Genomic DNA, 12,747 nt, shown 5'->3' on the forward strand with positions numbered 1-12,747 from the left:
AGATTCCATGCCCAATTCCTTACCTCAAATTTTTTTTTGATGCTATCTCGCCTGACCTTCCAACTCAGGCCGAGCGGGACCCAGGCAGTGCAGCATATGCCCAAGGCCCAGCGTTGAAGTCCAGGAGAGTGGAAGTGAAGAAAGCCACTCCCCCTTTTTATATGGTACTAACTAAGTTTAAAGGCCCTTGACATGCCAGGGAGAAGGTAAGTGGACAGGTTTTGGGGTTGGGTGGGGGATCGGAAATCCGGTGGGAGTGTCGGAGGTTGTGGTGGTGGGGTGGGGTCCATGGTGAGAGTTGGAGGAGTGGGGGGGGTTTGAGGTGTCCCATGCAGGTGGTTGGTGGGGGGTTGTGGGAGACGAGTCCCAAGGGGAGGGTGGATGTTGCGGGAAGAGAGTCCCATGAGGTTGGGGGGAATCCTGCAGCGGAGGGGTGGGGGAGTCCCCTCGGAGGTGTGGGGGTAACCAGGGAATTGAGTGGGGAGTCCCCTCGGGTTGGGGGGAGTATTGGTTGGGGGGAAAGAGTCCTCTAGGGAGTGGGGGAGGGGAAAAGAGTCCCCTTAGGGGTGTGGGGATAGTCGGGGAATGGGGGTGTCAGAGAGGGGTCCCCTTCTGGGTCGGAGGAGTCCTGTGTCGGGGAGGGGGGTGGGGGAGACCCCTTAGTGGCCAGAGGAGTCCTGTGGAGAGGGCTGTCAGGAGATTGCAGCAAGAGGCCTCGGGGGGGGTGGGTGATGGCAGTGGTATTGGGGGAGACCCCTGGGGGTGTTGGTCTGGGAGTGTACAATAGTTATCAGAAGTTAGAAGTGGTTTTAATCTTTCTAACATTTTTTTGGGTAACTATTGGTGTATCCCAGTCGGGACCATCCGTAATTTGCAATTTAAATCAGATTTTCAGATGGTTCCCAGTGCAGGGCAGTTTGCACTTCCGGGCACTTGCCATTTTAGTCTTACATAGACACTAGGAGCAGGAGTAGGCCACTTGGCCCTTCGAGCCTGCTCCGCCATTCATTATGATCATGGCTGATTACCCAACTCAATAGCCTGCTCCTGCTTTCTCCCGATACCCTTTGATCCCTTTCGCCCCAAGAGCTATATCTAACTCCTTCTTGATAGAAACATAGAAACTAGGAGCAGAAGTAGAGTTATTTTGCCTATGAACTTCTGAAGGGGATTCCCCAACGCATCTTTGAGGTACCCCCCCATTCCGCTACTGGGGAGCTTGGAAGTTATGGCCCAATATATTTTATAAATGGGCATATTTGTAAGTTGTGTTCTGTGAAGAAGGGTAAAAGGGAACAAGGTTGTTCTCTTGTATGTCTTTTTTTTAAAACAGATGAAAACAGTTTGTAGTGGACTGCATGAAAATGTACAGCTCCATTATCTAATCCAATCAGCCATTCTTCCTGCATAAACCTGAATAAATGTTTGGGAGGGGAGCGCTTAGAAATAATGACCCTGGCTAAGAGAAGCTGATGTCAATTGATTGTTTGTATGGCTATGAGACACCATATAGTAAATATAATTGCTGAGGAGTCTTGGGTTGATTTAGATGAATGTTTTATGAATTTTAATGGAGGCAAATTTTGAGTGACTGGTTAATTGGCATTATGTAAGCATAAGACTGTTCACCCTTTCATGTTAAGATATTTCACACATTCTTATCAGATGCTGAGTAAGCAGAAATGATACAAAAGCTATTTGCCATCATTCACGTAGGTGGGTAGATTGGGCAAAGTTAAGGAATGATCTACAGCCACTGTCCCTTTTAAGATCTTTAGTTATTGTGGGAACCCTTCCTCATAACTTGTTCAGAATGAGATATTTTAAATCTGCTTGTGACAAATTGTTAATCCAAAAAAGGTTTTCCATTTTCTTCTGAAGACTTGCCGTTTACTGCAATTTTTTCCTTAAGTGCCAACAACTTACCAGTATTTCAGTCAAGTGGCTTTTCTTTGTATGAGACCAGACAGCAAGCCACAGCAGGCTGCTTGACTGTGGTAGGACTGGTTTCCCCCAGGACTTCCTGGTCAAGAGGTGCTGAGACCAGTTATTGTGTCCATTTTGATAATCTGGTTGAAGTGATAGATTGAAGATCAAATTTGAGGAGGTGATGAAAGTAACTTGTTTTGGTACTTCTGTTAAGTCAAATTAATATTAAGTTCTTGTGCTAAACCTATAAGATCTTATGAAAGTTACCTGTCCAGTAAATCAGTGCCTGGTGTGCTGTGCTTCTTGACAGTTTACGGTATGAAGATTCACAGACACTTTTTTAAAAGCTTTTTCTAAACATTTTTTACTTATGAACATTTGTAATCTTTAAAGTGAGGAGTGCTATTGAGGTTTTTTGGCACATAATATGTCTATATGCACCCTTTCTGATAAATTATAGCACACTGAGTGAGAGTAAAGATTCCACAATAACATCCTAGCATCAATATCACAATTGTTTCCTACATCAGCCAACCTGATTCTCTGCATCAGACAGCCAGTTTCTAATTGGTGTTGAATATTGGCCTGTTTTGAGCTGTGAAGTCACACCTAATAGAAACTAGGTTGACACTACAATTTATTTCACTTAATTAAACTAAAACACAGGTTCCATGATCATGAAGATAATGTGGCCCATTGTGCCACCCTGTCCCCAGATGAAATGAAACTTTGTAAAATGGTTGAGGAAAGCAAGACCGGTGATTCTGAAGATTTTTTTGTTTGGAATAATCCTTCATCTAGATCTCTCCTTTCATAAATGTGGAGAAATAATTAACAGAATGGTGGGGAATTTGAAGGTGGAAGAGTTTATTGGTAGCAGAATTATTGCCTTTTGAAAATTAGAAACATGACCCAGTGTTTTCATAAAATAGGCTATAATTTATAGAATAGAATAGGAAATGGCTTGGTATATTTGAAATTTAAGTGCAGATCTTAATCATATGGTTCATGTAGAAAAGGGAAAAAGGGACCAAATTTTTACTAATCACTATCCAGCAGAAGTGCATTTGAGGACATCAAGTGAATACTGAATTGGGCTTGGTTACAATGCTCTCCTTGCCCAAATAACCTGGAAACTGCCTACCTGAGCTCACACAATATGTCAGGAATCTGTACCTCAGATGGGATAGAATTAGCCTTTTAAAAAAGTTGGTTTTAAAGGAAAAAATGTGCACATCACAAGGTTTTAGAGTGCAGATATGCTTTCAAATTTCCAGTTTGAACCATGTTGCTGTGTATTGCACAGACATTGTGTGGTTTTCTATAGGGATGTTTATACAGTGAATTTTGCTCTTGCAAAACCAATAGCAAGCTAGAGAGCAGAATTTGGAGAAATTTTGATATTAGTCATCAGCCAATATTGTTGAAGAAAGAATGCAACATGGTGGAGGTGGACAAAAAGGAACCACTTGTGAAAACGGCTGCATTTTAGAATATTTGCTGATGACCAGTTGCAATAGATAATGTATTCATTCTTGCCATTTTATTCTGTGGTCCTTAATCACAATTTAGCAATTTCATATGTTTTTGAAAGATTGATCCATATATAAATGCTTGCTACATGCATTTGAAAATATTTGTCTAGAGATTTTGCTAGGTTACTCTCTTTCTTTGCAATGCAATTCTCCTGAAATCAGCCAAACCAGAGCAAAATATCGTGGAATTCTAAGCACAATTTACAATCTGTGCAAATTGAGTTTGGCAGTCTTTTTGTGCTAGCTTAAAAAGCATTACTCTGGAGGCTGGCCATCCCCCAGATGAACTCATCATCATTGCAAGTTTCATTAATTGTGCCCATTTGTGGTCCTTCAAGAAGGCTCTTAATTATTTTTAATGTGCAAGGACAATAATGAGCATATTATAAAAGCTTTAGAATACAAGTTAATTACCAAAACTGTTTATACACTAATGTAACTAGTAAATGTTTTTGTACAAGTTATTTAAAATTGGAGTACCTGCAACTGGTAGACTAGACACTCATTCAAAATGTTTTATTTTTTGTGATAAATTAATTTTCACCAGCTGTATTAATCAAACACCATTCTTAAATATATTTAAGGAACATTTTCAAAGCATTTTTAAAAATTGTGTTATGAATCAGTGTTGCATGGGATATTTTACATTCAAATATATGTGAGCCTAAGGGGGGAGTGGGGGACCACGTCTCAGTTATCACGATTTTGCAGGCAGTTTGCATCCAGTTTAACATCAATTTTAAGATGCAGCCTTTTTTTATACTTGTCCATTTCATAATTACTATTTTTTTTCAATTCTTGCAGCATTTCATTGGAAAACTGGATTTAATATGTTATGTTTACAAGACCTGGTTTAGTTTTAATAAGCTTTTGTTAGATTCAGATTTTCTCCATTCTGTCACAACTGTGTCTAAGTATGGTGGGCTGATGTGATACTGGACAACCTGGGGAGTGTTTCACTCCCTAGCCCAAACATCCCTTAACTGGAGTGCAAATTTCATGGTTGTTTTCTTTTTAAGCACCTAACCACATAAAGCATTCCAGGAAAAATTATAACAATTAGGACAAATATAAACAATATGCTGTTTTTTTGCATATCCCCAAATGTGATGGGGAAGAGGGAATAGTTTCATGAAGATCTAGTTTTCTCCAAAAACACTGGATCCTTTATACTACAGTTATGTAACCATGAAATCTATTTTGAATTTCATATTTGCACTTTTTAAAGATTTTTTTTTCTTTTACTGCTGTTGAAAGATTACAATTTGAGGCAAGAAACCAAAAGAAAGAAGCTAAGGAGCTGGCAGCAATAGAGGCCATCAAGAAGAGATGTGATGAACGAACGAAAGGAATTCTTGACCAGAAATCCAGTGAATAATGCTATCCACACATAACCAATGTCCATTTACACCAGTACACTACATTTAATGAATGGTCTTTCTTCTGCACTGTTTGTTTTATGTTTACTAGACTTTTGCATTTTAGATTTGCAGTGAATTTACTTGGCGGACCTTTTAATATTTTTAATAGACTTAATTTAAAATAATGGGATGCACTAAAGGGGTAGTCTGCACTTTTTGGGCATACTAAACCAGCTGCTTGTACATATACAGATAGTTGTAAGAATGTTTACAGTCTAGTGCTGTAAAAAGTTTTAAAGTATATAATTTAAAAATTATATTTTCTATTTTCATTTAATTGACCTGTAAAAGGTCTGATAACATTGTAGACTTTTCAAATATCTATTACTTTTTTGGTAATTGAATTTTATGTATGTATCATGCTGCTTTTCTATTTATGAAGATATTTTAAGGTGCAATTAAAACTGAAGCAACTTTGATGTTTACTAATAGCAAGAAAATTTCAGTTGAATTTGAAATAATGAGCCATGGTTTATTTTTAATTTCCTTCTCATCATAGTACAGGAGGCAAATTTAAATCCCAAACTTTTGTTTTATAAAGATCTTGAACTATAAGCCATTAATGGGTCCCATTTCTTCTCCCTCCCCCCAGCTGCCATAATCTCCAGTGGGTGAACAGCAAATTAAAGCATCAGTGCTTTGTTTTCTCTTAAATCTTTTTCTTAGCATAATTGGTGTAGCTCTAATTATTCCTGGGCACAATGCATTTTAGTAGCGGTTTTATTTCTTGGGACCATACAATATTTTAATAAAAGTCTGCAGTACATGCAGTCCATTATAGTACAATTGCACATACGTACAGTTGAGGTCAAATATATTAGAAATAAAATCTTAGTTCCGTTTATCAACAGTTTAAGGAAGAAAATGTTCAAAATTGCTACCTACTGCATTTTAACACTACATGTAGAAAAGAACTAAAACTAAGTTTCTAGCTCTCAAGGAATCTTTATGCTTGAAGTTATGAAAAAATATTTTTTAGGTTTTTTCCCATTTAAGTAATTTTACTTAGCATCCTTACTAGTCCACATCTCTCTGCAATAATCAAAGTCAGATTAAGTAACACTGAGAGCCTTTGAAGCTGAACCCGTTCCATTATAGTGGTCAGAGCATCCTGTTGATATGTAGTAGCTGCCCAACACACGCTTGAGTAATACTACTGTTGTATTTTTTTTCTCCCTCATACTTCTGGGAAGTAATTTTTTTTTCAGAAGATTACATTTTGTGTTCTGTATGGTTGCTTACCATTATTATGGCTTTGGTTTTAATGTGTTCAGCTTGCTTTTGAACTACACTGTGCTACATGTAAATATCCTATTTTGTGTTTATCTTGAACTTGTTGCAGTTTTAATGAATGTATATCCTGGAAAACCTGTCTGTAGAACTTTTGAATATCTGCTTCTCTCCAAATGGTGAATTAAAACAAATGCCTCTTGAGTAATGTATGCTGGTGTAACTTGACAAATAAACCAACACACAAGTTGTGTGTGGCTTTGAATTAGCAATGTGCTGACTTCAGAATAAGAAGGAAATTTTTAGCTATTTTTTTTCTCATGTTCTTTTTGATGCTTTTCCTCCTAATGTACTGACTTTCATTTGGTTTCTACTTTTTTCAGTTGTGACCCATATTTGTTTTATAAGCTGCAATTGCTTAATTGGCTTAGACTGCCAATCTATGAGTTAGAGATCTTGGTACCTGGAGAATGGCACAGATGATAAATGTTTATGCAGGAAATTGTGCTAGCTCTGGAAGATAGCTATAATAGATTGCATAACATTAAAATATATTGTAGTTTGGGCATATTTCTGTGATTTAACCACAAATTCTCAGCCTTTTGAAACATGAAATTTTGAATAATGTATGTTTTGAATGTCATAATTGAAGACCTAGCATTGTTCCCACTGGCACAATGGTGATCTTCAGCCAACGGATGAACAAACTCAGGAAAAAGGAGAAATTGCTTACATGAAGCTCTGAGTACTCAGCTTAGGCTTCAGTCAACATCAGTAACTATAGGAAAACAAAAACAGAATTACCTGGAAAAACTCAGCAGGTCTGGCAGCATCGGCGGAGAAGAAAAGAGTTGACGTTTCGAGTCCTCAGGCCATGAGGACTCGAAACGTCAACTCTTTTCTTCTCCGCCGATGCTGCCAGACCTGATGAGTTTTTCCAGGTAATTCTGTTTTTGTTTTGGATTTCCAGTTTGGATTTCCAGTTTTTATCTCAGTAACTATAGGAATGTGTTTTAAAGTACAAAGTGACCATGATGTTTTAGGTAGTGTTGAAAACTGGAGAAAAGGAAGCTCTACCGGACTAACAAACACTAGATTGTGGAATGAATCCACTGTAAAGCTAAAAGCAAAATACTGTGGATGCTGGAAATTTGAAATAAAAACAGGAAATGCTGGAAAAACTCAACAGGTCTCCCAGCATCCAGGGAGGGAGAGAAACTGTTAACGTTTTGAGTCGTATGATGACTCTTTCCGTTCATGATCCATCCATTGGAGGAAGGGGGAAGAGGTGCAGATGATTGATATAGGGATAAGTATATTTAATTTCTTGCACTTCTACACTGAATTCCTCCTTTTTTAATGTTAATTTCTTCTACCTAAATTTACCTTTAAACTTAGTACAGGTTACTGACTGGGAATGATACTGATAATCATGCTCTCCTTACAGCAATTTTTAATACTATTAATGGCATAACCTTGCCTTGAATGAGTGTTGGAACATTTGAGACTAGTTTTTTTTTTAAAAGTGACTGGTAACAATGACTAGTAGTAAATGTTTTTTACTTCATTGAAATTGAAGTCATTAAATACTTAATGTACTGACTAACAAATTTGTCTTTAGTAAATGGGTGACACCACTGAATATGTTAGTATAAAAAATCCTACAGTGTAAAAAGAAAAGTGCAATTTGCTACCTTGCTGGAAAAATGCAGCATTATTGTCATTTCAGTATTCCATAAGACTATTTCTACAATTCGCACACACTGCCTGTGGAAAGGAAACAAAAGAGAATTCAACAGTTGTTGCTCTGAACAAGATTGTAATATGTATATGCTCCTCTTTAAAATCTAGATGGGACTCTTGAAGTACATTTATACTTCCACTTTACATCAATGTAACTGTCATTAATGCAAGATATCAAAAAACAGCTGAAGGCCCTGGGTACTGCAAAGACTATGGGTCCTGACAACATTCCAGCAATAGTATTAAAGACTAGTTCTCCAAAACTAGCTGCGCCCCTAGCTAACCTGTTCCAGTACAACTGAAATACTGGCATCTACCCAGCAATGTGGAAAACTGCCCAGGTATGTCCTGTCCATTTAAAAAAAAAAGCAGGGCAAATTTAACCTGGCCAATTACCACCCCATTGATCTACTTTTGATCTTTAGCAAAGTGATGGAAGAGATTGTTGACACTGCTATCAAGTGGCAATCAGCAATAACCTGCTCACTGATGCTCAGTTTGGGTTCCACTAGGGCCATTCAGCACCTGACTTCATTACAGCCTTGATCCAAACATGCTCAAAAGCGCTGAACTCCAGAGGTGGGGTGAGAATTACTGACCTTGGCATCAATGCAGTATTTGACTGAGTGTGGCATCAAGGAGCCCAAGCAAAACTTGATTCAATGGGTATCCGGGATGGGGGTGGTGCTCTCTACTAGTTGAAGTCATACTTAGCACAAAGGAAGATGGTTGTGGTTGGTGGAAGTCAATCATCTCAGCCCTGGGACATTGCTGCAGGAGTTCCTCAGAGTAGTGCTCTGGGGTGAACCAGTTTCAGCTGCTTCAACAGTGACCTTCCACCAACATAAGGTCAAAAGTGGAGAAGTTTGCTGATTGCACAATTTTCAACACCATTTGCAACTTCTCAGATACTGTCCATGTCCATATGCAGCAAGATCTGGACAATATCCAGACTTGGGCTGACAAGTGGCAAGTAACATTCCCCCCAACACAAGTGCCAGGCAATACCATCTTCAACAAGACAATATAACTATTCTGCCCTTGACATTCAATGGCATTACTATCACTGAATTCTCCTCAGTCAATATCCTGGAGGTTACCATTAACCAGAAACTGAACTAGACCAGTGGCTAAAAGAGCAGGTCAGAGGTTAGGAATTCTATGACAAGTAACTCACCACCTGATTCCCCAAAGCCTGTCTACCACCTACAATGCACAAGTCAGGAGTGTGATGGAATATTCTTTTGCCTGGATAAGTGCAGCTCCAACAACACTCAAAGCTCAACAGCATCCAGAACAAAGCAGCCTGCTTGATTGGCACCCCAACCATCACCTTAACATTCACTCCCTCCACCACCGATGCACAGTGGCAGCAGCATGTACCATCTACAAGATGCACTGTGGCAACTTAGATAGCACCTTCCAAATCCATGACCTTTATCACCTCGAAGGATGAGGGCAGCAGATGCGTGGGAACACTGCCATCTGCAATTTCACTACTAAGCCAAACACCATCCTGACTTGGAAATATATCATCGTTCCTTCACTGTCGCTGGGTCAAAAGCCTGGATCTCCCTCCCTAACAGCACTGCGGGTGTATCTACACTAAAGGGAGTGCAGCTGTTCAAGAAGGCAATTCATCACCAGCTGCTCAATTAGGGATGGGCAATAAATGCTGGCCTAGCCAGCAACACCCACGTCCCATGAAAGAATATAAAAAGTGTAGGTGCAACTTACATTGGCTATCCACTTTCACTGTGATATAGCAAGAAATGAGATGACCATTGGATGTGTGAGACTACATAGAACTTTCAATCTTTTTAATATCCTGAGAAATTCTCAACAGTTTTAAGTAGCAACTTGGAAAGGAGATCTTACCTGTGCAGAGCTCCTTGTTGCTAAAATTAGCATAAGGTGCAGATGCTGGTACAACTGGGTCTAGCAAATGCACATCAGATTGATCCCAGTCTCAAGCTTAAATCTGCATTATATACTGCAGCAATTGGATTCCTGCACATGTTTTACAGGGTGAGGATAAATCATTGTGGGGATTCAGCTGATTGTCAAATGGAAGAAATTCTCCCTTAAATATCTTTTTCCGGTCATGTGGATGATACTATATAATACAAAGTGTGCAGCTAGGGGTGAAAACGGAATCCAGCCAAGTACACAGGTTTAAAAATGTCTTTTCTGTCACCTGTAATAAACAACCAAATACATTTTTTTCACAAATTGAGCAGCATAATAGAAATTGCAATTAATAAAGCTTCTACTTATTTTTGTTTTCGTAAAATTAAACTTATTGATGCTATTCTGTCATGACATTGAGCTAACTTTGAACACAGCTTTTCATCCTGCCTCATACGTCATTCATGTTATTGTTAAAAATCTAACATCAGCTGATTAGGTTGTACTAACAGGGACCAATTCTTTCAGTGCTACAGAAGAAGCAGTGCTGTATTCATCGGTATATTCACACCAATATGCGTCCTATGGCATTAAGTGAGCTTGGTCCCTAGGGAGCTATCAGATGAAATGTCAATGAGCTCTTCTGATAGCTTTGATGGGACAGGGTCACAGCTAACTTCAATATTCTCACTGACAGGCTTTTTGTAATCCACAGGTATGTAGCAGATTGTTCTATTGTGTGTTCTGGAAGATAAGAACAACAGCACAAGAAATAAAGAAGCATAGACTGGAAAGATGCACTTCAATTATCTCAATTTTTTTTTTCTTTAATGAATGTAAGAGCTCACGTCTGTAGTTCCCCCTGGAGCTAATAACTTTCTAGATTTGCTGTTTCCTTTTGAATACATCAATTCTTTCATGCTGTGCGAAGAAATCAGTTCTTTCACCTTGCACAGTTTTATTCAGCCTATTCATTTCACTGAACATGGCTGCAAGGTAACCCAGTTTAGCCAGCCACAAGATGTCATTCAGCACCTTGGCAAATTCAGGTTTCCTATCTGCTGCAAAAGAAGGTACATCTTCCTTGAGATTAAACATATGGGTAAGCACTTTGCCTCAGTCATTCTTGCTGCAAAACTGTCTTCTGATATTAAATTGATCCACCATTTGATTTTGATACTTTCTACAGCTTCTTGGTCTTCTGCACTCTGTATTTTCCATAAAATTTCAATGGCACATAGCATTCTCAATTCAGCAATTGTACTTTATTTTCTGCTTTAGCAATTTTCTAAACCACTAACTAAGATGAGACGGTAAGCTTTTTATCAGGAGTGGTTGTCAATTTCATTAATGCTTTAGGATGAGCAGCTCCTCAAAAAGACAAAGATCGCTTGCCCTTCTTATATGTTTGATGCTTGGTGTGCCTCTGTAATTGGGATGGTTTCAAAGATTCATTGGACAGGGCTTTTGTACAAATTATACATTGCAGTTAAGATATTTCTCCACTTCCAGTACACACACAAGGGGAATTCAAGTAGCTCTCTTCATATTTCCTTGATTTTGCAGGATTAATGGCAGTTTTACGTTTTTTTTACTCACATCTCCATCTGCTTTGTGTTCTTCAGCCCTTTGAACTTGATGAAGGAAGTTCTGTATCGTTTCTCTGTCAGTTTTCTTGTTTTGAATCTATGGTTGAATTAAAAATGTTTCCGTATCTGGTATTTATTAGGGGCTTTTAGAACATTTTTTTTTTGCTTTCGTAATTTATCTTGCTCCTGCTGGAATAGCTCTAATATACCTTATATAAAGTGAGAGTGTCTTACATAACCTGGAAATCTGTTAATATCTGCAAATTCAGGATGTAATAAACAGACACCATTTAGGGATGGGCATTAATCCTAAGAATCAGAATATTCCAACCATCATTCAAATGATGAATAAAGCAATGATATTCCAACCTCAAATGGGCAAACGCAGATCTGCCAACTTTCCCCTTCAAAAATAGCCTCACTTGCGATCTCATGAGAGGGTTGTGGGCTCTGAGGATTTTTCATGGGGTGTATGTGTAGTGGTACAGTGGTCACACCAGGGTCCTGGGTGACTGGTACCGCCACTGGTCCACACCTGGCCCTCAGCTCTCACATATGGCTCCAAGTAACTTCTAAGGCACAACAGCGGCCACATCCCTGGCAACAGTGTCAACCTACTGGCCAAACCATGCAAGAGTACTTGACTGGTGATGAGGATGCCTACCCCTCAAGTGCCTGAAATCCCTGGCAGTGGAACCGATGGGGGCCAAATGATGACAATGAAGGTTCTGAAGTACATGTCTTGGCAGATGGTAGAGTAGAGATTTCCGATCAGTGATGCCTGATGTGGAGCGGTGCCCCTCAAGCTATAAGCATTTGTTGCTCTGTATGAAATGGAAGTACAAAGCCAAGAGTGGAAATTAACCTCACTTCATCAGGCACTGACCTGTTCTCTTAGATTCCCTTTCTAAGAACACAGCTACCGCACTGCCAACAATTGCTATCCAAAGAAACATATCGCAGTGTTGTTGCTTATTGGTTGCATGGCACATTGACAAAACAAGAATGAGAGAGCCAGTCACACTACTACCAATTCCTTCTTTGTACTGTAAAGCTGTTAAAACTACTCTAGGACCTCACTCCCTTCCTTTATTAATAGAGTGGGAGGTGTAGTGGAAGGGGAAATGAGATGCACATCACCAGGTCACACGTGCACGCTGTTGCCTTGTGTTTCTGTCCATGTGATCTGCCCCCAACAGGGTATGAGCAGGAAAAGTGAAAGTACTGCTTAACCCTGTAAGCACCAGGCCCATTTAAATTCAAAGGTCAGGATTTTGTTGCATGAATGTTAAAAAGATAAAAACAGTATAAAACAACCTCTGTGCAAATATGGGTAAGAGTATCTAGCAGGGTTGGCAATTCTGCTTGGACGTGTTCCTGGAGGTCAGATGA

The 12,747-nt window shown here is 39.2% G+C and overlaps 1 protein-coding gene across 4 annotated transcripts in view; it reads left to right on the forward strand.

Moving 5' to 3' along the window:
• Positions 1 to 6,383, forward strand: part of pcyt2 (phosphate cytidylyltransferase 2, ethanolamine) — a 40,948-nt gene extending 34,565 nt beyond the window's left edge. For all 4 annotated transcript variants that reach the window (XM_041217409.1, XM_041217410.1, XM_041217412.1 and 1 more), the window contains one exon: positions 4,722 to 6,383. In XM_041217409.1, the coding sequence (XP_041073343.1) occupies positions 4,722 to 4,842 (121 nt within the window). In that variant the 3' untranslated portion in view covers positions 4,843 to 6,383. The remainder of the gene's footprint in view (positions 1 to 4,721) is intronic.
• Positions 6,384 to 12,747: the final 6,364 nt, after the last annotated feature.

This window comes from Carcharodon carcharias, chromosome 22 (genome assembly GCF_017639515.1).
Source record: "Carcharodon carcharias isolate sCarCar2 chromosome 22, sCarCar2.pri, whole genome shotgun sequence".
Taxonomy (NCBI): Eukaryota; Metazoa; Chordata; class Chondrichthyes; order Lamniformes; family Lamnidae; genus Carcharodon; species Carcharodon carcharias.